Source organism: Nilaparvata lugens, chromosome 14 (genome assembly GCF_014356525.2).
Source record: "Nilaparvata lugens isolate BPH chromosome 14, ASM1435652v1, whole genome shotgun sequence".
Classification (NCBI taxonomy): Eukaryota; Metazoa; Arthropoda; class Insecta; order Hemiptera; family Delphacidae; genus Nilaparvata; species Nilaparvata lugens.
The window spans coordinates 2,027,921-2,052,276 of NC_052517.1; the positions used below are offsets into that span (position 1 = coordinate 2,027,921).

General features: G+C 33.3%; 1 protein-coding gene across 1 annotated transcript; it reads left to right on the top strand.

Annotated features, from left to right (window-relative positions):
* Positions 1-7,926: 7,926 nt before the first annotated feature.
* LOC120354146 (transmembrane protein 107-like) lies at positions 7,927-16,356 on the top strand. Its single transcript, XM_039440481.1, has 3 exons — positions 7,927-7,995; positions 14,093-14,193; positions 15,686-16,356. The coding sequence occupies exons 1-3, from the start codon at positions 7,982-7,984 to the stop codon at positions 15,844-15,846; spliced, it is 276 nt and encodes a 91-aa protein (XP_039296415.1). The 5' UTR covers positions 7,927-7,981; the 3' UTR covers positions 15,847-16,356.
* The last annotated feature ends 8,000 nt before the right edge of the window (positions 16,357-24,356 follow it).

Genomic DNA, 24,356 nt, shown 5'->3' on the forward strand with positions numbered 1-24,356 from the left:
TAATAACTATAGATAATAATTATTGTTATGCATCTACATAAATATTGGCGGAGCTTTGGACATATCAATGTCCATTCTTCGGAAAGAATATTAAAAATATCCTCCCCACTAACTCTCTACCAATGAGGGAGAGAGAAGAAGATTGATTGATTGATTGATTTTTATTACGACGTGCTAGGTCTCGATAGACTAAACAACAGTACAATACAAAACAAGTAAACAACAGTATTCAAATAACAAGAATATAAGTATTAAAAATAATACAGTAACTGTTGAAGTTAAAATAGAATTAAATTAGATAATATAGATTAAGATCATTATAAGTAGATAATAAAGATCATGTATGAAAAGAGAGAGTAGAGAATGAAATAAGGAGAAAAGTAAGAGAGATGAGAAAGTAGAAGAAGAAGAGAAATTGAAGAAATGATATGAATATGAATCAATTCAATTCTTGTTTACACCTGCTTCTGAGCCAAATTCAATAAATATTGTTTATAAGTGATATTGAATTAATGAAAATTCATGAATACATTATATAGAATTTTTTGATTTCCCAAGCTGACAGATATAGATCCTGAAGAGACCTGTGAACAAGGAAAAAGAAGGGTTAGGGAAAGAGAATAGGGTTAGATAAGTAGAACTGCCATACAGCGTGCAGTGAGGAAGTCATCTGTCTATATATCACTTAATAGAAAAAGTCGAGAAGCGTATTTATTGTGTGGGCAGATATTTAGGCTTGGCTCAGTATTTTGAATAAAAATTATGCTTATTAACACTGAGATAGACTCGAAGAAGAGAAGAAGAAGAAGAAGAAGAAGAGAAGAAGAAGAAGAAGAAGAAAAAGATGGAGAAGAAGATGAAGAAAAAGAAGAATAATAATAATAAGAGAAGGAGGAGCAGAGGAAAGCAGAGGAAGAAGAAGGAGGAGAAGAGAAGAAGGAGAAGAAAAGACTGTAATAAGTTGAACAAGAAGGAGAAGTAGATGATAGAGAAGATGATGATGATGGAGGAGAAGAAGAAGACTGGTGGAAGATGAAGACGAAGAAGAAGGAGAGGAGACTGGTAGAAGATTAAGAAGAACGAGAAGGAGATGAAGGAGAAAACGAAGACTGGTGGAAGATGATGATGATGAAGAAGGAGACTGGTAGAAGATAAAGAAGAAGAAGAAGAAGAAGAAGAAGAAGAAGAGAAGAAGAAAATAACAGAAGAGAAGAAGAGACGCAGAAGAAGAATAAGAAGCCGAATAAGATAAGATAAGAAAAGAAGAAGAAGAAGAAGAAGAAAAGTAGAAGAAGAAGATATTTCATTTGAATGTGTGCTCTACTCTACCATTACACGAAATTCTATAGCACAGGTCAAGTCCAGTTCTTCCTCCTTCCAGACATCTTTATAGTCGATGTTCTCCTTTGAATTCAGAATGTGCTGAAATGAACTATAATAGTGTAGTGTTAGAGATTTAGGGCTAGATGAAGCTAAACGTTAGTTGAACTGCTCAAAAAGCATTTGGAGCTTAGTTGAAACTTCTCTAGTCTATACTATAATAAAGGAGAGAACTGGCTTCTACAGTAGGGGATAGGAGATTCAGGAATGACGCATCATCACGTCTCAACTACTCAACTCATTAACAAGACATTTTGCATATACATTCTTAATTTACCGAGGATGGTTGTAGGCCTATTCCAATTCTTCATGTTTTCAGTTTGTCAAGTTTCTAATTAGACCATTGCGGAGCATGGGTTACCTGCTAGTTATTAATAATTGTAATATAATTTGAGATAAAATTGATAATTATAAAACAAGAATCAATAATATATAGGCTTGTATATTTCGCACCTAGGGCAGAAAATGAGATTTTGCCGGCTCGAAATCGGTATTCAAGTCTAGAAAAGATTGAGAGCCAGAAAAACATTTTTTCCCATGGTGCGAATGCTATTTTTTGCCACACACAAAAAATAACACATATTTAAATATAAGAAAATAAATAAAATCTCAGTACCCTTTTTTAAAATTTTATCACAACATGTTTCGGTCATTTTCATGATGTTATTATTATTTTTATTTATTTTCTTTATATTTATATTACAAGTAGCCCTATACAGGAAAGAGATGAACAATATTTATATGAGAAGTTGTTTACTAAGCACTTCCGAAAGCAGAAGTGGAAGGTGATAGCTCTAGCAAATCTGAGGTAATCTGAATATCAGGAAATTGTCCAAGTATTTTTTTTTTTTTCTGATTTCTAAATAGCCTAAAAGATGATGTCAATTATGTGGGAGGTTGAGTTTATACTTTTTTATCTTTTAAATGACAATAAGATGATATTATTATAAATGTTTTAATTATTGAATAATGAACACAAATAATGAAAAGTTTTTTGATCAGCTGTTTTTTGATCACCTAACTTAGTTCCATTCTTAGTTTCTTAGTTCATCACCTTTCTTAGCGGCTGGAAAGAACCCTGTTCTGACGTCAGACGAGAGTCGTCTGCAAACAATGTCTTTCAGATCTACGTAGGGACTGGAAAACAGCTGCTTTCTGTGCAGTGTGGCAAAAAATATAATATCAGATGTACAGGGATTACTTGAACCATAGTCATCTACTACAGAAGGCTGTGAAAACCGGAAAAACAGCAACAATGCCTTCCTATCATTTCGAATGACTTTGTAGCTTGTATCTCACTATATAGCAGCTCAAGGCCGTGCAGAATTGAAGACATTTATTGCTGACAATACAGTAATAGTATTGGTGTAGTCCGCACCATGCACTGTGCCATTTCAAGTCATAATAAAATGATTGGCTGATGAATCTATTCTACTACCATTCAAGTCTATTTTTCTTCTTCTTCTTCTTCTTCTTCTTCTTCTTCTCCTCCATCATCATCATCATCATCATCATCATCATCATCATCATCTTCTTCTTCTTCTTCTTCTTCTTCTTCTTCTTCTTCTTCTTCTTCTTCTGCCTTCTTCTCCTGCCTTCTTCTTCTTCTGCATCTTCTTCTTCTTCATCTTCTTCTTCTTCTTCTTCTTCTTCTTCATCTTCCAACAGTTCGTCCTCTTTTCTTCCATTTTCTTTTCTTTCATCATCTCCTTCTCCTCTTCTTCTTTTTCATCTTCCACCAGTGTTCGTCCTCTTTTCTTCCCTCATCTCCTTCTCCTTCTTCCTCTTCATCTTCAACCAGTGTTCTTCTTCATCTCCTCCATCATCTCCTTCTTCTTCTTCCTGGTGTTGTACCAGTCTTCTTCTTCTTCATTTTCTTCTTCTCTTTCGTCTTCTAGGACGGCACAAATTGAGATCACTGGCAGACCACAGTGCAATCATTCAATTGAATCTTTCATACGACGCAACAGCTGAGTTGAGGGCTCTCTACCACTCTATTATTTCCACGTGCACTATATTTAGATCTATTTCTATTATTCAATAATTGCGCACAAGATATTGGGCCATATGAATAAAGTTGAGCATTTGCTTCATTTTCTATGAATTAACGGGGGCAAAACCTTTTGCTCATGCTCATCAAAAAAATAGTTTGAGCATTTGCTCAAAAGTAAAAGCTTTTGCTCAAAATTGTATGAATAAACTAGAGCATTTGCTCAACTTTTGAAGCAAATGTTCAAAAAAGGTGAGTCTAGTCTAGAGCAGCTTATCACCTTTTGCTCATAGTAAAATGGCTCAACTAATTCGTATGAGGAAGAAGAAACTATTACCAGACACGATAACAACCAATAGTTGAGAACTATAAAACTCTTTTTAGATTCAACCATGATATCCAGATAAAAGATAGCAGCTACCTGATAAAGATAGCATCACAAAATAGGAAATAGGCATTTAAGAATATGAGAGTAACGATTATAAGAAGGCTATTGATATTATAAGAATATGCTGAAGATTATTATAGGGATGACATTTTATACGCTATTATTTCAAAATTCTAGAAGGTAGCCCGTGCTCTTCAAGGATCTGATTAAAAACTTGACGTAATGATATTGAAGAATTGAAAATAGGACTATACCATCCTTGGTAAATTAAGAACCTTTACGCCAAATGTGAAGTTAATGAGTTGAGTAGTTGAGACGTGATGACGCGTCATTCGTGAATTTCCTATCCTCTACGTGTATAAACCAATTATTTCCTTCATAAAGATTATGCCATATTGCATTTACAGTTTACTGTACGTTTGTAGCGCAGTTGAAGCCTACATTAGAACATGGCTTCAATTTTCTAAGAGTAATGAAAACTCAAGACAAACTGGAAACTTGACGTAATGAAATCTTGAAGAAATGAAAATAGGCCTATAACCATCTTTGGTGAATTGAGAATCTATATGCAAAGTTTCAAGTTAATCAGTTGAGTAGTTGAGACGTGATGATGCGTCAAGCATATATCCGACATGTATGAGCCAAGTCCTTCCTTTATAAATATACTAGCCGTCAGGCTCGCTTCGCTCGCCATATCCGTCTAGCCTGGACCCCGACTGGATCGTCCAAAAATGAGATCAGCAGGCTCCTTCGCTCGCCTGCATTTTTCATGTAGGACGATCATATGTTAGGACGATCATTCAGGGGTCCAGACTAAACGTCTGGCTAAACGGAATGGCAAGCGAAGCGAGCCTGACGGCTTGTAATATAATATTCCCAGGATAGCTCTGATTGAAGTAGCAGTGCCCAATCAATTTTTCCGCGATAAATGCATTTCGATCTTCAACTTGGTGTCAACCTAACAAGTCAACTCAACTTAATAGCAACCTGACAAAATTATTAATTTAGTTACCAGTTAACAACCAAATCAAATCATTCTTTATTGTTGTAAAACATAATAATAATGTTAAAAACAAACGTCATATAAGTTAAAAGAAAATCAGTTATACAAAAGTCCAGAGTTATACAAAAGAAATAAAGACGTCAAATTCCTAATTGACTAGCTAGTCAAAAAATCTTAAAATATAAGATAACATTTAAGAACATCAGATTTGTCAATAGTGATAACAATCTCAAGCAGGTACCTCATTGAATTATGAAAAATTTTTCATTGAAATTCATTGACTCCAATCTATTTCGAAATATTCATCAACAGAATACAAATATTTCTTTTATCATGCTCTTAAATGTATTCGGAGGCAGCAATTTGAAATTATCTGGAGTAGAGTTATATAATTTTACAGACATGAAGTGAACATTTTTTTGAGATTTTGTGTGAGTGTACTGCGCAATTCTAAGTTTGTGTTTATTTCTTGTGTTAAAATTGTGAAAATTACTGTTTATATTATTTTTTCCAAATTACTATGCACATAACAAACAACATATAAAACATACAATGAGGGTATGACAAAATTTGTAATTCATAAGTGAGGTTTACAATGAGATTAAATGGAACATTGCTGATTATCCTTACAACCTTTTTTTGTAGAATAAAAATAGATTTTGCTTTTACACTATTCCCCCAACTATTTCGAAGAGGTACTCTCTCTAGATTATAGTTCTATATTAACATATGGTTGGACATTTTCATAATTATATTAAGAGATTGGAATAAGAAGAATATACATGCTAAAAGGCGAACTTAAACCCTTAAAAACCACCCTTAGAGTTAAAATATTGCCAAAAGATTTCTTAGTGCGCCTCTAAAGGGCCAACTGAACATACCTACCAAATTGTTTTTCACGATTTTCTCAAAATAACTTGACCGATTTTTTTCAAATTCATACCCTGTATAGTTATTTATCAGCTCTATCAACTGGCATAAGTCTCCTTTCTGGGAAACCAATTGAGGGTCCACCCCATCCTTGGGAAATAGACTTAGTAACCTCCTTCTCGTGCATGAGGTAGGTAGGTAGCGCAGTTCATAAAAAGACACATAGTCGAGATACTTCATCTGTAGAACAACTGTTTTGACGACTTTAAGAAAATGACGACTGAAAAAAATAAATGAATTTTACAATTCACATGAAGAAAAAGTACTCTGAAAACAATTATATATACACATATACTGACAGAAGTCTGATCGTAGTTTCAAATATGAGCAAGGAAAGTTGTGTGAGTGTACCACACCAGATTTTTCTCATTGTCCAAATCCAATTTATGAATTTTATTCAAATTTTCTGATTCAATAATTGAAATATGATAGACATTTCAATGACCTTCCCAGTTATAAGAGCTGCAGGATCTTGGAGCTAGAGAGTTATGAGATATTATAGGGTGCCAAAATTGAATGTAATTTAGGCCGATTAAGAATAGAACAATTTAGACTAGAATAGAACACTAATAAATAATAGCACCATTGTCTATATTGGTTGATAGATGATAATAATATTACTATCCTTGTACAGTAGTTTGTTGTGCTTCCTTCTCTCTTTTCCACTTCTTCTTCTTCTTATTCTTCTTTTTTCTCATTCATCTTCTTCTTTTCCTTAAAATCTTCTATTTCTTTGTCCCTCCTTCTTTTACTTCTCCTTCTCCTCACTGTTTCTCGTTCTTCCTTTTACGTTTCTTCCAACATATAATTTCTTCTCTCTTTTCTCCCTCTCCTCTCCAAAACACTATCTTCTCCTTTTCTTTCCCTTCTACTTCTTCTCTTCTTTGTTTTCCTTTTTTCTGTTTTTCCTTTTTCTTCTTCCACCTTCTTTTACTCTCTCTGTTCTGCTTCAATTAAATTATTAATATTAGTATGTGGCCCAATACATTGAAGACCAATTACTGTATTACTATAGTGAGGTCCACGTTATAATGTCAGTATTCGATTAAAAATTAGTGTTGCTATCCTTGTCTATCATTCTACAAGGCAGATAGCACTAACCTTTCTAGCCCCGCAACTTTGCCAGATAGTTTTCTAACAATATAGAATTAACTAGCACATTATCAATTATGAAAATTTAGTATTTAATCATTGAAATTTGAATTTTCATCTTAACACACGACCGGGCAGAATGATTCAGAAGAGGAAAGAGAGAATAATTTACTAGAGACAGAAGAAAGGATGAAGAATAGCCTACTAGAGGAAAAAAGGAGGCCTAGATAATAATAATAATTTCTTCTACAAAGAACTAGAGAAAGAAAAATACTAGAAAAAAGAATACCGGAAAAAAGAATACTGGAAAGAAGAAAGATATCAAGTGTTTGACCCAGTAGCTACTGCCGTCTACCGACAAAATAGAGAAACTACTCCAAAGTACCGATTGGGAGAAAGTGGGAGGAGCTTGTAGGTGTAAATAGGTGTGCTTGACTGTGATTGGTCCGTGGTTCCCACTCCAACATCTCGACTTTCTCTTTAAATTCTCTCTCACTCTCTCTCTCACTTTGGTTTGGTAGAGAGTTAGTGGGAAGAATACTTCGAATATTCTTTCCAAAGAATGGACATTGATATGTCCAAAGCTCCGCCAATTTATGTACATGCATAACATATTATCTATTTTATCTATAGTTATTACAAATTGTTTTTTTTTCATATTATATACAGCTCAATAATTATTTTCTTAGTCTATATATGTAAATCATCTATATGTTGCTGGATTGTAAGCTATTTTATATAAGTGTATAAGCCAGTATAATATTGTAACTACATAAATAAAGTACTCAATCAATCAATCACTCACTCACACATTTCACATTCTCTTGACCTGTCCCAGTAGGTTTCACTCTAGTGACCCCTTTTATGGACCTATTTTATTTATTATATATAATTTTTACAAACTAGCACTGATTGGGAGAGAAAAACTAAGGAACTCCTTGTACTATTTCTCTCCCAAATTTAGACATCTTTAATTAATAAATACTAAATATTTCTCTCCTCTCCTTATCTCTCAATCTGTAGATTGATGATTCATTTCTCGAGCAATCTGTAAATTCATTATTTATTATTATTTTGTGAATATTCATTTCTCAATTTGTCAAATATTTTAAAATTTTCTTCTAAAAATTTCCTCCAGGAAGAAGTAGTCACGGCTTCACTCCCTTATGACTATGAAGAGGATGAAAATTATCAGAGTATGAAAAATTTCGAGTAAGTTGAAAATATTGTTATGTTTTGCAAATTACAACCCCGGTTGCACAAAAGCCGGTTGAATTTTAACCGTGATTTATAACACGAGGACTTTTTTATAAGACGGCTTCAGATTCTCTGATTGGTTCTCGTCGAATTAATCACGGTTAAAATTATCCGGCTTTTGTGCAACTGGGACACATATTTTGAAAATTAGCACAAAAAACCGCACATAAAATAATGATCTGCACTTAAGGGTAGAAAATATATTGAAATATTTTATTTTACACAAATAAACACAAGTTTTGGAAATTAGGTAATAATTTTATGAGAATACACTTACAAAATTTGAAAATTTGCACCGAAAATTGATTGAAAATAGGATATCTTCTTACAGATGTTTAACAAAATTGAGCTAAATTTTATGAAACTAGATATTAGAGTTTTATTTATGTGTAGTATAGATGAATTAGACTTAAAAATAGGATATTTAACTTGAATTTGACTTGAAACTAGATACTTTTTACAGATGTTTAACAAAATTGAGCTAAATTTTATGAAAAAGAATATTAGAGTATTATTTCCGTGTAGTATAGATGGATTTGACTAAAATAGGATATTCAACTTGAATTTGACTTAAAAATAGGATACCTTATCACTGATATTAACAAAATGAGCTAATGTTATGAAATAGATATTAGAGTTTTATTTATTGTGTAGTATAGATGAATTAGACTTAAAAATAGGATATTTAACTTGAATTTGACTTGAAACTAGGATACCTTTTTACAGATGTTAACAAAATGAGGAAAATTTTATGAAACTAGATATTAGAGATTATTTCCGTGTAGTATAGATGAATTTGACTAAAATAGGATATTCAACTTGAATTTGACTTAAAAATAGGATACCTTATCACTGTATTTAACAAAATTGAGCTAAATGTTATGAAATAGATATTAGAGTTTTATTATGTGTAGTATAGATGAATTAGACTTAAAATAGGATATTAACTTGAATTTGACTTGAAACTAGGATACCTTTTTACAGATGTTTAACAAAATTGAGCTAAATTTTATGAAACTAGATATTAGAGTATTATTTCCGTGTAGTATAGATGAATTTGACTTAAAATAGGATATTCAACTTGAATTTGACTTAAAAATAGGATACCTTATCACTGATATTTAACAAAATTGAGCTAAATGTTATGAAAATAGATATTAGAGTTTTATTTATGTGTAGTATAGATGAATTTGACTAAAAATAGGATATTTAATTGAATTTGACTTGAAAAACTGGATACCTTTTTACAGATGTTTAACAAAATTGAGCTAAATGTTATGAAACTAGATATTAGAGTTTTATTTCTGGTAGTATAGATGAATTGACTAAAAATAGGATAGTAACTTGAATTGACTTAAAAATAGGATACCTTCTTAAAGTTATTTAACAAAATTGAGCTAAATTTTATGAAACTAGATATTAGAGTTTTATTACTGTGTAGTATAGATGAATTTGACTTAAAAATAGGATATTTAACTTGAATTTGACTTGAAAATAGGATACCTTCTTAAAGATATTTAACAAAATTGAGCTAAATTTTATGAAAATAGATATTAGAGTTTTATTTCTGTGTAGTAAAGATTATCAATGCTATAGAGAGACTAACGTTATAAAGTCAGTGTTCTCCATGGGAGAGCATAATTGTCACGTTTACTTTTCTCGCTCCATTCTGATAGAGACTGTACTCTACCACAGCCTTCCATAGTAGGTAGCTACGATTCAAGTCGTCCCCGTATATCTGATATGGTTTATCTCTTTTCTGTATAGGGCTACTTGTGATATAAATATAAAGAAAACTAGCCGTCAGGCTCGCTTCGCTCGCCGTATCCGTCTAGCCAGGGGGCTCCGCCCCCTGGACCCCCGACTGGATCGTCCAGGAATGAGATCAGCAGGCTCGCTTCGCTCGCCTGCATTTTTCATTTGAGCATTTTTATCATATGTTAGGACGATCCAGTCGGGGGTCCAGACTAAACGGATATGGCGAGCGAAGCGAGCCTGACGGCTAGTAATATATATTCCCAGGATTGAAGTAGCAGTGCCCAATCAATTTTCCGCGATAAATGCTTTTAATCTTCAACTTGGTGCCAACCTAACAAAGTCAACTCAACTTAATGCCAACCTGACAAAATTATTAATTTAGTTGCCAGTTAACAACTGTTTTGAAGAGGTACTCTATCTAGATTATAGTTCTATAGTAACATATGATATGGAAATTTCAATTATAATTAAGAGATTGGGAGAAGAAGAATATACATGTTAAAAGACGAACTTTAAACCCTTAAAAACAACCTTAGAGTTAAAATATTGCCAAAAGATTTCTTAGTGCGCCTCTAAAGGGCCAACTGAACATACCTACCAAATTTGAACGTTTTTGGTCCGGTAGATTTTTAGTTCTGCGAGTGAGTGAGTGAGTGAGTGAGTGAGTGCCATTTCGCTTTTATATATATAGATGAAAATCTCAATACCCTTTTTTTGAAATATTTTATCACTACATGTTTCGGACATTTATGCCATTAAACTTACAGTTTACTTCATATCACTTGAAAATGGCATAAATGTCCGAAACATGTTGTGATAAGATTTTTCAAAAAAGGGTAATGAGATTTTTATTTTCTTTATATTTATCTGATATGATATTTATTGTTGACTAGCAGGTTACCCGTGATCCGCAACGGTCTGACAAACTGTAAACTTGAAGAGTTAGTTTTAAATTGGCCTATATCGAGATGAGATGATACTGTATCATATTGTGTTGATACTGTATCATTTATGGTGATATAGAGAAAAGATAGCATAAGAAGACATCCCATGGTATAGAGCGTTCCACATTAGTTGTTGATTCTTGTTAATAATGACTTACAGGTAACCCGTGCCCCGCAAGGATCTGTTCTAAAACTTGACATAACGGAATCTCGAAGAATTGAAAATAGGCCTATAACTATCCTTGGTTAATTAAGAATGTATATGCAGATGTCAATTAATGAGTTGAGTAGTTGAGACGTGATGATGCGTCATTCGTGAATGTCCTATCCCCTACGTGTATAAGCCAGTTATTTCATTCATTAAGTTATAGATTATTGTTAATAATGACCATTATTGTATCCGAAATATACTTCAGTAACCAAGAAGATATATCTTGATCCATTTATAAATGTCCAAGATTGAGGTCAAATATTTTGGTAGATCATTGAATCTTTTCATAGCCTAAACGTGATTTGACTATTGTTCTTTGTTGGGAAAGGATAGAGCTATCTGCTTTGTCTAATGACAGACAAGGATAAATGTTCAACAATATGACACAGTATCAACACAGTGATACAGTATCATCTCAACTTGATACACAACACCATAATTTGATCAGTTTTGTATCTGATACAGAACTGGATAGAACTATCTGCTTTGTCGAGACAGACAAAGATAAATTCTTGACAATATTACACAGTATCAACACAATATGATACAGTGTCATCTCAACTTGATACAAAACACCATAATTTGATACAGAACAGGATAGAGCTATCTGCTTCGTCTAATGACAGACAAAGATTACATAGTATTTACACTGTCATCATGATACAGTATCATCTCAACTTGTTACACAACACCATAATTTGATACAGAACAGGATAGAGCTATCTGCTTTGTCGACTGATAGACAAGGATAGCAACACCAATGTTAATCAAGTACTGCCATTATAACGTGGACCCACTATTTATAGAACAAGAACAACCACAGCATGATACAGTATCATCTCACCTTGATACACAACACCATAATTTGATACAGAACAGGATAGAGCTATTTACTTTGTGGTATGATAGACAAAGATAGCAACACCAATGCTAATCTGTTGCTGACTTCATAACGTGGATCTCACTATAGGTTATGTATGTAGAGCAAGTTCATTCATAAACTGAGAACTTTACTATATTTGGTTTACAAACTCATTCATAAATCCGGGCTCTAGTCTCATTCATAATTTTTCCATTGATACTTGATGGTTGTATCTGTCTTAACTGGTGCATTTCCTTTAAAATGAATAAATGAATAGATGAAATGAAATAGTGATTGAATGATATTGAAGGTTCTATCAATATTCACCGATTCATTTCGTTGTTGTTGATCTGATTAATTAATGGAATGAATTAGCAATAATTCATTCATTAATGTAACTGGGATAATGTAAGGCCCTGGAATTAATTGAATAAAAAAGACTAAGAAATTGTCAAAAACCACAGATTTATTGATACTTAGAAAGACCGGTTTCGGTTATTACTCCATTGTCAATCTCTGATAAACTCAGGAGATTTCAGAGTTAAGTTTATCAAGATTGACAATGGTGTAATAACCGAAACCGGTCTTTCTAAGTACCAATAAATCTGTTGTTTTTGACAATTTCTTAGTCTTTTTCACTTTTTGTATAGTTGAGAAGTTGATATTGTGGTAATTATTCATATTGAATGAAAAAGACTAAGAAATTGTCAAAAAAAAACCACTGATTTATTGATAATTAGAAAGACCGGTTTCCGGTTTCGGTTATTACACCATTGTCAATCTCTGATAAACTGTTTATCAGAGATTGACAATGGTGTAATAACCGAAACCGGTCTTTCTAAGTATCAATAAATCTGTGGTTTTTGACAATTATTTCTTAGTCTTTTCCATTCAATATGAATAATCACCACAATATCAACTTCTCAACTACACAAAAAGCCCTGGAATTAAAGCTAATACATGAAGAGACCTTCATTATATGGTTTTAGTTGAAGATGTCTTGGTTATATCTGTTGAGGATGATGCTTAAGTAGTTGAAAACAGGATAGGCCTACTAACTTATAGGGCCGGTTTCCGAGCTTAGGATTTAGCTAAGTCCTAGACTTTAAACAGCTGGAGTCAGAAAATTGGTTTTCCAAAACGGGGCGTAGTCGCAGTCATTGTCATAGTCACGTTTGAATTAAAGTTCGAAAAACTAGAAAATTGAACACAAAATAAAATAAAGAGAAAATAGTGTAAAGTTTCAACTATTTGAATTATTTAGGAATGTCTAATTTCGTCAAGGAAAAACGTTTCCAATTATAGAAATGAGAAAATAAAAACTACGACTACTGTTATAAAAGCTGTGACTACGCCCCGTTTTGGAAAGCCAATTTTCTGACTCCAGCTGTTTAAAGTCTACGACTTGGCTAAATGCCGAGCTCGGAAACCGACCCTTATTTTTCTTTTTTATGTAAATACTATTAGTCCTTACCAAAAAATTGAAACTTTGTTTTAACTATAGTTTTGTTTAAATCAGTTTCAGTTGTATTAACCCTGATTTAATTGTCGTTTCGTTGAACTCAGTTTAACTTGAATCTGTTTCAAATTGTTAACCTTGGGCTCATGTGTATAAAAATCTTACTTTAAGCGATCGTTTAGTTGAACTTAGTTCAGTTAAAACTAAAGTATGTTTGTAATCCTTGTTTTTTTCTGTAGCCAAAACCACCGTTTTGTTAATCCTTTGTCAACCTTGTGTATAAATCTTAGTTTAAACGATCGTTTAGTTGAACTTAGTTCAGTTAAAACCAAAGTATATTTGTAATCCTTGGTTTTTTCTGTAGTCAAAACCACCGTTTATGTTAATCCTTTGTCAACCTTGTGTATGAATCTTAGTTAAACGATCGTTTAGTTGAACTTAGTTCAGTTAAAACCATAGAGAAACAATAGCTTGGGTAGATATCCCATGGTATAGGGAATTTATGTCGCAACTTTTACTGTTATCTCAAGCCGATTACTGTCGATTATTGTTAATTTTTACTGTTTTGTTGGGGTGAGAGTGTATGAACTGCACAATTTGAGAGACTATCAGCGTCACACAGCTGCATAGGAAAGAACTACGTGAACTATCGGCTTGGGATAACAGTAAAAGTTGCGACATAAACGCCCTATACCATGGCATATCTAGGTACTTATGCTATCGTTTCTCTATGTTTAAAACTAAAGTATGTTTGTAATCCTTGTTTTTTCTGTAGCCAAAACCACCGTTTTGTTAATCCTTTGTCAACCTTTTTACAGAATTCTGATCGTACTATCTTTGGCAATCGGATTACTGGCTATTGAATTAACCGGATTTATTTTTGGGTTATCAATGTTCATGCCAGCTGCCTCTGTTCTATGTATCCTTAAGATAAAAGGATAACGGGTTTTTAATCCTTAAAGCACCTAAATTACATTTGCACCCACTGTAGATTTGATGAGGCACATCCTTGAGAATAAAATGATAACGGGTTTTCAGGACTTTATCATATAAATAATTTGTTCACCACTGTAGATTTGATGAAGCACATCCTGAAGGATAACATGATAAAGTGTTCTCAATCTTTGTATCACTTGAATAATTAGTGGACCAACTGTAGATTAGATGAGGCACATCCTTGAGGATAAAATGATAACTGGTTTTCAGGACTTTATCATCTAAATAATTTGTGCACCACTGTAGATTTGATGGATCACATCCTGAAGGATAAAAGGATAACAGGTTCTTAGTCCTTCATCTAAAATCTAAATGCACCCACTGTAGATTTGAAGAAACACATCCTTAAAGATATGTTAAATAGGATATTATCCTTAAATATGATAACGGGTATTCAGTCCTTTATCATCTAAATAATGTATGCACTCTAGACACTCCACTGTATCTTGCAATGCTTTTCAGTCATAGTTATTGATATTTTTCAATGTCATTTCTTCATTCAATAATGTTCCTCGATTCTGTTCCTTCATTCCAAATCTAGTACTTCTACACTGCACCGTATCTTGCAATACTTTTCAGTCATAGTTATTGATGTTTTTCAATTTTCCAATGTAGTTCCTCTATTCAATAATGTTCCTTCATTTCAAATTTAGTCATTCCTTGATTCTATATTTAGTACTTTTATGCTCCACTGTATCCTGCAATGCTTTTTAGCCATAGTTATTGATGTTTTTCGATTTTCCAATGTCGTTCCTCTATTCAATAATGTTCCTTCATTTCAAATTTAGTCATTCCTTGATTCCATATTTAGTACTTTCATGCTCCACCATATCTTGCTATGCTTTTCAGTCATAGTTATTGATGTTTTTCGATTTTCCAATGTTGTTCCTCTATTCAATAATGTTCCTCGATTCTGTTCCTTCATTCCAAATTTAGTACTTCTACACTTCACTTTATCTTGTAATGCTTTTTAGCCATATTTATTGATGTTTTTCTTTTTTTCAATGTCGTTCCTCTATTAAGTAATGTTCCTCAATTCATTCCTTAATTCCATATTTGGTACTTTCACACTCCACTGTATCTTGCTATGCTTTTCAGTCATAGTTATTGATGTTTTTCAATTTTCTAATTTAGTTCCTCTATTCAATAATGTTCCTTCATTTCAAATTTAGTACTTTCACACTCCACCGGATCTTGCAATGCTTTTCAGTCATAGTTATTGATGTTTTTCGATTTTCCAATGTCATTCCTCTATTCAATAATGTTCCTTCATTTCAAATTTAGTACTTTCACACTCCACTGTATCTTGCAATGCTTTTCAGTCATAGTTATTGATGTTTTTCGATTTTCCAATGTCGTTCCTCTATTCAGTAGTGTCAATGTTCCTCGATTCCGTTCCTTAATTCCTTTATCAGCCATAGGATGTCACGCATCAGCTGCCATAGCTCTGTCCTATGCTCTGTTCGACAGCTGGGATAGCTCTATCTACTGGACAGTATTCGCTCTCTTTTCAGTGCCTCCTGGATTGGTTGAAGTTATAAATGCAGTCAACATATTGGTGCTAAAACGCGTCTAAACCAGTCGCCATTTTGTGTCCAATTTGAAAGGACTTGGTTCATTAACTAACAAAGTATTATTATCTATAAATATTATGTGATCGATCATCTCTTCAACAAATTCAACTAACTGTTAATTTTCTGTCTCTAATTTGAAAGGACTTTGTAAAACAGGTCTGAATAGTCGCCATTTTGTGTCCAATTTGAAAGGACTTGGTTCATTAACTAAAAAAGTATGTTTATCTTTAAATATTATGTGATCGATCATCTCTTCAACAAATTCAACTAACTGTTAATTTTGTGTCTCTAATTTGAAAGGACTTTGTAGAACGCATCTATTACAGTCGCCATTTTGTGTCTAATTTGAAAGGAATTTGTTCGTTTACTAACAATGTATTTTTATCGATAAATAATATGTGAACAAAGAGTTAATTTGTCAATAAATATTTTGTAATCTAATAGGAAGGAATTGGCTTTTAATTTTACGGGATAAGAGATGATATTTAAGGATTATTTTGTGTGTAACTGAATCAATAATGGATTAAAATAACCACGATAGACGATTATCACTTAATTAACTGATTAACTTGCTTATTAAATAAAATACTAAGAATTTGTCAAAACCACAGATTCATTAAACACACTTAGGCCGGCTTCCGAGCTCGGGATCTATAAGTTCTGGACTTACAGAGTCCAGACTGAAATAAGCTCTCGGGTCTAAATTGACTTTCTGAGTTACGATTTTACCTTCTAAACTCCGGTGTCTATCAAGTTCTTGACCTATTTGAGTCCAGGACTTTAACGCATTAAACGTGAGGGAAATTCACAATATTTTGCTGTTGTAATGTTGGCATTATAGCAAAACGGAAACAGCTGATTATAGCGGGACAATTCAAATGAGAATGCTCTAAAAACTATTTTGTAAAAATACGTTTTGATTTCTTTGTAGGCCTATTCAAAGCAAAACCTTTGAACGGTGAATGAATGAATGAACATTTCATTTTACGTTATGCTATTATAGATCATTGATCCTACCCAGTGATTTTGGAATAAAAATTTAATTAGGCTATTGAGTTTGAAAACGTATTTGTTTTGAAAAAAACTGGAATAATAATTTATAATTGTTATTATTAATATGTTGAATACGACATTGATTAATAACATTCAGATTGGAATATAAATTCCAAGGCAATCCTTGTATTATTTTTCTTGAACATTTTTTAGGTTATGTTACAGTCGTAAAATGAGGTTAGTTTCTTGCACATATTTCTGATACAATTTTATTCCAAAATGAACTTGCAAACTATAAATTATGACTTTAGATGGACTAATTCAAATAATTTAGGTATTCCATGACATTTATTTGTCTATTCATCTACTCCAAAACAATAGTTGAATTGTGTTTGCTCAGTTAAGTCTAGAACTTAAATTTAAACCCTACCCCAGTCGAGGGTTTAAAATCACGCTGTTTTAAGTTCTGGACTAAACGATTTTTGATAAGTCCTTGACTCGGAAAGAGGCGAGAATCTAATTCAAGTCCTGGATTTATAAGCCCTTCACTCAGAAAGCGAAATTATAAACTGCAGGGTCTCACATGATCTCTAAACTCCAGAGTCTATTTAAGTCCTCGACTACGTTAACGCTCTGACTCGGAAAGCCATTTTCTGACTCCAGAGTTTAAAGCCAGTTAAAGTCTAGAACTTAGCTAAATCCCGAGCTCGGAACCCGGCCCTCAGACTATTAAATCTGTGGTTTTTGATAATTTCTTAGTCTTTATATTCAATATGAATAATTACAACAATATCAACTACACAATAGTTATTTGTGCAACTAGTGCGCAAAGTGACAGTTTGCTGCACCGAAAGAAACGTTTACGCCCGAGCCGTAGGCGAGGGCAGAATGGTTTCTTGAGTGCAGCAGAGGAACTTTGCGCACGTATTTCACATTAAGTTTTTCCTACAGTTACCATTGAATATGAAAGTGGGTAATTATGGGTAAAATTGCCTGAAATGCATCAAATGTTTTTCTGTGTAATTTTATTATTGATAAAAACCTTAATCCTAAAATCCTAAGTCCTCGTTGTCCTTGGTTATAATATATAATGAATAATAATTAGCGCGTTGTGCTTGGTTGCACCTCTGCTCACTATAGCAGCCCACAGCAGTCACTGTTACCAACTTCATTTTGATTTTGCTGCACTGTTGCTCCATATAACCTACTAAGTATTTTGCGTTGCCATGTTGCAAATCTGGAGTGCAGAAAAATTTTTCCCGCACTAGAGCGGAAAAGTGATTCTTTGCGTTCTGTAATCAGTGCAGCAATGGCCACTTTCCAACGTAACTGTAGGAAAAAAGAATAACTTGCCATTTTATATGAAGATTATTCTAAATTTATCGAGGATGGATGTAGGCAGTTTTATTTTCATCATTTTTAATCAATCGATTTTAATTTAATATTCACAATAAATGATTTCAATCTGAGATTCAAAGTTGACACAACGATACATGATAACCAAACACATTCAGAGTTTACCGAGGGTGGTTTCAGGCCTATTTTCATTCTCATTAATCATTAAATTTAAATTTGAAACAAATTCAATTTGTGAGTCATAGTTTACCCAACCAAACAGAGTGATTTGGAATTCTGGGGCGTGTCTAGTCTGCTCGTCTCTATTGGTCGACAGCTAAGGATCAATCGTAGGGCTTCACTCTCTCTATAATAATATTACCTTTACCATAGAGAAACAATAGCATAAGTAGATATCCCATGGTATAGGGCGTTTATGTCGCAACTTTTACTGTTATCCCAAGCTGATAGTCCACGTAGTTCTTTCCCGTGAAGCTTTATGACGCTGGTAGTCTCTCATATTGTGCCGTTCATACTCTCTCACCCCAACAAAACAGTAAAAATCGACAGTAATCGGCTTGAGATAACAGTACAAGTTGCGACATTATCGCCCTATACCATGGCATATCTACTTACACTATTGTTTCTCTATGATATTACATTCTTGTTATTTTGTAAATTTCTAGTGAATTGGTAAAAAAATAAATAAATTTGAAATTTGGTTTGATTCTGCTGCTCAATGTTTAAGCTTTTAGCTTGCTAGATTTTGATAATGGTGTAAGAACTGGAACTAGTATCTCAAATTGTTTTAATAAATCAGTGTGATACAAAACATTTTATCAAAAAATAATGTTTTATTTGTCCAGAATTGAAGATATGTGTACTTCCTCGACAAACCTGAACCCACGGTCTCTAGATATTTAAAGAAATCTAATTTTAGTTTAAAATCGATTACTAATGTTTCATTCTAGGTGGCAGTTGAGAATCAACGGAATATAAGAAGAAATCTATAGAAGATTCCATTCGACACAATATTATTGGTGAGTTAAATGAATCAGAACTTTATAAATTGTTGAATTATATTCATTCCACAATATTTATAAGATTTTTTACATGGATGAGAATTTTGGGGTACTACAGTCTACAGAAATGTTCCTATTGCTGAGGATGAAGCCTACATCAGGCTTAGACTCGTACGCACATACGCGTACAGACTTGGTAGTACCATACGCTTCTATAATCAACGTGCATTCATTATATTATAATTACTCAAATAGACAAATCATGCAAAATCAAAAACGCACATACGCGTACAGACTTGGAAGTACATACGCTTTTATAATGAACGTGCATTCATTATATTATAATTACTCAAATAGACAAATCATGCAAAATCAAAAATACTGCTCCATCATTCAATTATTTGTTAATCGTGGATAAAAGTGTGTAATGCATTCAATTCTTACTAGTAGTTCTGTGAACAGTAGACCTCGCGCTCAGTGAGTTACATTGACCTGTTGTTATGTTTTCTCAAAAATTAATAAATAATTTATCAATTAAAAATATCTAGAAAAAATCCTAAATAAACATAGAGCTTTCTGACCTATCGTACCGTGACGTGTCGTCCCGGAATGTGAGTGTGAGCGTTGTTATCAGGTCTGGCTGCAACTGTCTACAACGTTGATGGAAAGATACAATAATTTTCAAGATGTTCGATGTTTTTGAACGGGTAGTATTATAGTCCACTAGACAGCTGATTTATGATGAATAATAATTCTATAGTCTAATTTTTACACTGATATTGGCGTATGAAGGAGGCTCCTTTTTCCTTTTATATTATCCTTGAAATGCAAAATTTCCAAAAACCTTGTATATACGTCGACGCACAATTTAAAAAGGAACATACCTGTCAAATTTCATGAAAATCTATTACCGCGTTTCGCCGTAAATGCGCAACATATAAACATTTAAACATTAAGAGAAATGCCAAACCGTCGACTTGAATCTTGGACTTCACTTCGCTCGGTCAATAATTGAACAAGCGTAGCGAGTTCCTACTTTTGACTTGAGGCTAGAGTCGTTGTTTGTGGGTTTCTCGGAGAGAAACTCAAGACTAACCATAGTTATCATTAACTAGCAGGTAACCCGTGCTTTGCACCGGGGAAAATTTTGTGTTTTAAAATGCAATCTCCTTATCTCCAGGAAACATGAAAGATAGATTAATTTTGTTACTTTCCTTGCCCTATTACCATAGGTAAGGAAAGTATTGGTTTCCGAAAAAATTAAGGTACCCCCATTTGTAAAATTCTATACGTTTCTAGGTCCCCTGAGCCCAAAAAAGTGGTTTCTGGGTATTGGTCTGTATGAGTGTGTGTGTGTGTGTGTGTGTGTGTGTGTGTGTGTGTGTGTATGAGTGTATTTGCGTCTGTGTACACGTTATCTCATCTCCCTATTAACGGAATAACTTGAAATTTGGAACTTAAGGTCCTTCCCCTACAAGGATCCGACACGAACAATTTCGATCAAATGCAATTCAAGATGGCGAAAATGTTGTCAAAAACAGGGTTTTTCGTGATTTTCTCGAACATGGCTCTAACGATTTTTATCAAATTCATACCTAAAATAGTCATCGTTAAGGTTTATCAACTGCCACAAGTCCCATATCTGTAAAAATTTCAGGAGCTCCGCCCCATTTAGGTAAAGTTTGATTTTAGATTCCCAATTATCAGGCTTCAGATACAATTTAAACAAAAAAATCCAAAAATAATGGAAAAGATTGAGCATGAAAATCTCTACATTTAATCTTCCGTAACACTTTCACCTAAAATTTTAAATAAGCTCGAAATTCGAGAAAATGTTATTATTTCAATTGCAAACTGTTTTGGCAACTGTTGATTCTATTAAATGATTCACTATTTAAGAGATAGCAGACCTCGTATGTCTCCAGCGTTATAGTCCTGTCACCAGCTGGCTTACATCTTTGAATAATAGACTTGAGATGCGCGTGAACACTAGCGTCAGGTGATCAATTTTCATAACGGCAAGGAAAGTTGTGTGAGTGCGCCACACCAGATTTTTTATTATTGTGTCAAAATTACGTGGATAATGCTCATCAGAGTTGAACATTCTCTGCAAAAGAATAAAATTTATTTATTTATTCATATTTTTACAGAGAAGCACTGATTGGGAGAGAAAAAATAAGGGTCTAAAAACCAAATTTAGATAAGGGTTATGATTTCACTCTACTAAAATTGTTTGATTGGTCTCGAATTCCATTCAAAAACTTGACCTTGAAGGGTTTGAAATAGGCCTATAACTATCCTCGGTAATTCAAGAATCTATATGAAAGATTTCAAGTTGATCAGTTGAGTAGTTGAGACGTGTTGATGCGTCATTCGTGAATTTCCTATCCCCTACGTGTAGAAGCCAGCTCTTTCCTCTATATTTTAGTACAGATAGATACAAATATGAATTCAAAGTGCTAAAAATAAACTTCCTACTACCGTATTTTAACAAAGGGAAAAATTGGCAATCGATTTTGCAAATCAATCAATTTTCCAATCATATTGGCAGTTGGAGAGGAGGATAAACCTCAGCAGTTTACGTACACAAAGAAGGAGATCGGAAGAAGGAGGAAGAGGAAGGAAAAGAAGTAGTAGTAGTAGTGGATGAAGAAGAAGAAGAAGAAGTAGAAGAAGAAACCATCATAAATACGAGGAGAAGAAGTAGGTGGTGGAACAGAATGATGAGTTAAAGAAGACGGAGTAAAAGAAGAAGAATAGAATAGAATGACTGCCTTTATTTTATACCTGGGAGGGCGAAGTTAGGGTGCAGTCGGCCCTCTCTTACACTTAACCCTAAGAAGAAGAAGATGATGATGATTGATTGATTGATTGATTGATTGATTGATTGAGTACTTTATTTATGTAGATTACAATATATACTGTCTTATACACTTATATACAATAGCTTACAATACAGCAAAATTATAGATGAATTTACATAATATAGACTAAGAAAATAATTATTGAACTGTATATTATATGAAAAAGCAATTTGTAATATAATAACTATAGATATTATATTGTTATGCATGTACATAAATTGGCGGAGCTTTGGACATATCAATGTCCATTCTTCGGAAAGAATATTAAAAATATCCTCCCCACTAACTCTCTACCAAAATAATAGATAAATAGATAAGATTGATAGCCCATGGTATAGGGCGATTATGTCGCAGCTTTTACTGTTATCTCAAGCCGATAACTGTCGATTTTTACTGTTTTGACCTGGTAAGAGTGTATGAACGGCACAATATGAGAGACTACCATCGTCATAAAGCTTCACCGGAAAGAACTACGTGGACTATCGGCTTGAGATAACAGTAAAGTTGCGACATAAACGCACTATACCATGGGATATCTACTTATGCTATTGTTTCTCTATGATAGTAGGTTATGAAGAAGAAGAAGAAGAAGAAGAAGAAGAAGAAGAGAAGAAGAAGAAGAAGAAGAAAAGAGAAGAAGAAGAAGAGAAGAAGAAGAAGAAGAAGAAGAAGAGAAGAAGAAGAGAAGAAGAAGAAGAAGAAGAGAAGAAGAAGAAGAGAAGAAGACGAAGAAGAAGAAGAAGAAGAAGAATAGAAAGAAGAAGAAGAAGAAGAAGAAGAAGAGAAGAGAAGAAGAAGAGAAGAAGAGAAGAAGAAGAAGAGAAGAAGAAGAAGAAGAAGAAGAAGAGAGGTAGAAGAGAAGGAAAAGCAGAATGAGGAGATTAGTTTGGATTAGATTTCTTTATTTATGTATGTTACAATATTTACTAGCCTATACACCAATTTACATTAGATGACAGTTCTGATAAATATTCAACGAATTTTACAAAGAATGAAAAATTAATCAATGAGAATGAGGATTGAATGCTATTCAATAAAGGTAATAAAGTTAACAAAAGTACAAAATTTTAGAAGTATACGCTGTACAATAATATATGATTAACTAGATAATGTGATAATATTAAGCAAAGTAATAATAAAATATTGGCTCTGATTTTGGCTCTACTATTTGGATTGGGATAATATAATATTGTAATGTAACTACCGGTACATAAATCGGTGGTGTTTCAACAAATAATTGTTAATCAATTATATTTCATTTGATGTGAAAATCTATTTTCTTAATGATAAATTAATAAATCTTCATAATTGAGATTAAATATTTTGTTTATCAACTATTATTTCTACATTGTTGAAAACCGATCCGTGCAACGTTGCAGAGCTAGAAAAGGATACTGCTATCTGCTTTGTGGAATGATAGACAAGGATAGCAACACCAATGTTAATCGAATACTGTCATTATAACGTGGACCTCACTATAGCAATTAGTGTTCGACAATATGATACAGTATCATCTCAACTTGATACACAACACCATAATTTGATACAGAATAGGATAGAGCTATCTGCTTTGTGGAATGATAGACAAGGATAGCAACACCAATGTTAATCGAACACTGCCATTATAACGTGGACCTCACTATAGAACAAGAACAACCACAACATGATACAGTATCAACACAGTATGATAGAGTGTCATCTCAACTTGATACACTACACCATAATTCGATATAGAACAGGACAGAGCTATCTGCTTTGTGGAATGATAGACAAGGATAGCAACACCAATGTTAATCAAATACTGCCATTATAACGTGGACCTCACTATAGCAATTAGTGTTCGACAATATGATACAGTATCAACACAATATGATACAGTGTCATCAAAACTTGATACAAAACACCACAATTTGATATAGAACAGGATAGAGCTATCTGCTTTGTAGAATGATAGACAAGGATAGCAACACCAATGTTAATCAAATACTGCCATTATAACGTGGACCTCACTATAGAACAAGAACAACCACAACATGATACAGTATCAACACAGTATGATAGAGTGTCATCTCAACTTGATACACAACACCACAATTTGATACAGAACAGGATAGAGCTATCTGCTTTGTAGAATGATAGACAAGGATAGCAACACCAATGTTAATCAAATACTGCATTATAACGTGGACCTCACTATAGAACAAGAACAACCACAACATGATACAGTATCAACACAATATGATACAGTGTCATCTCAACTTGATACACAACATCATAATTTGATACAGAACAGGATAG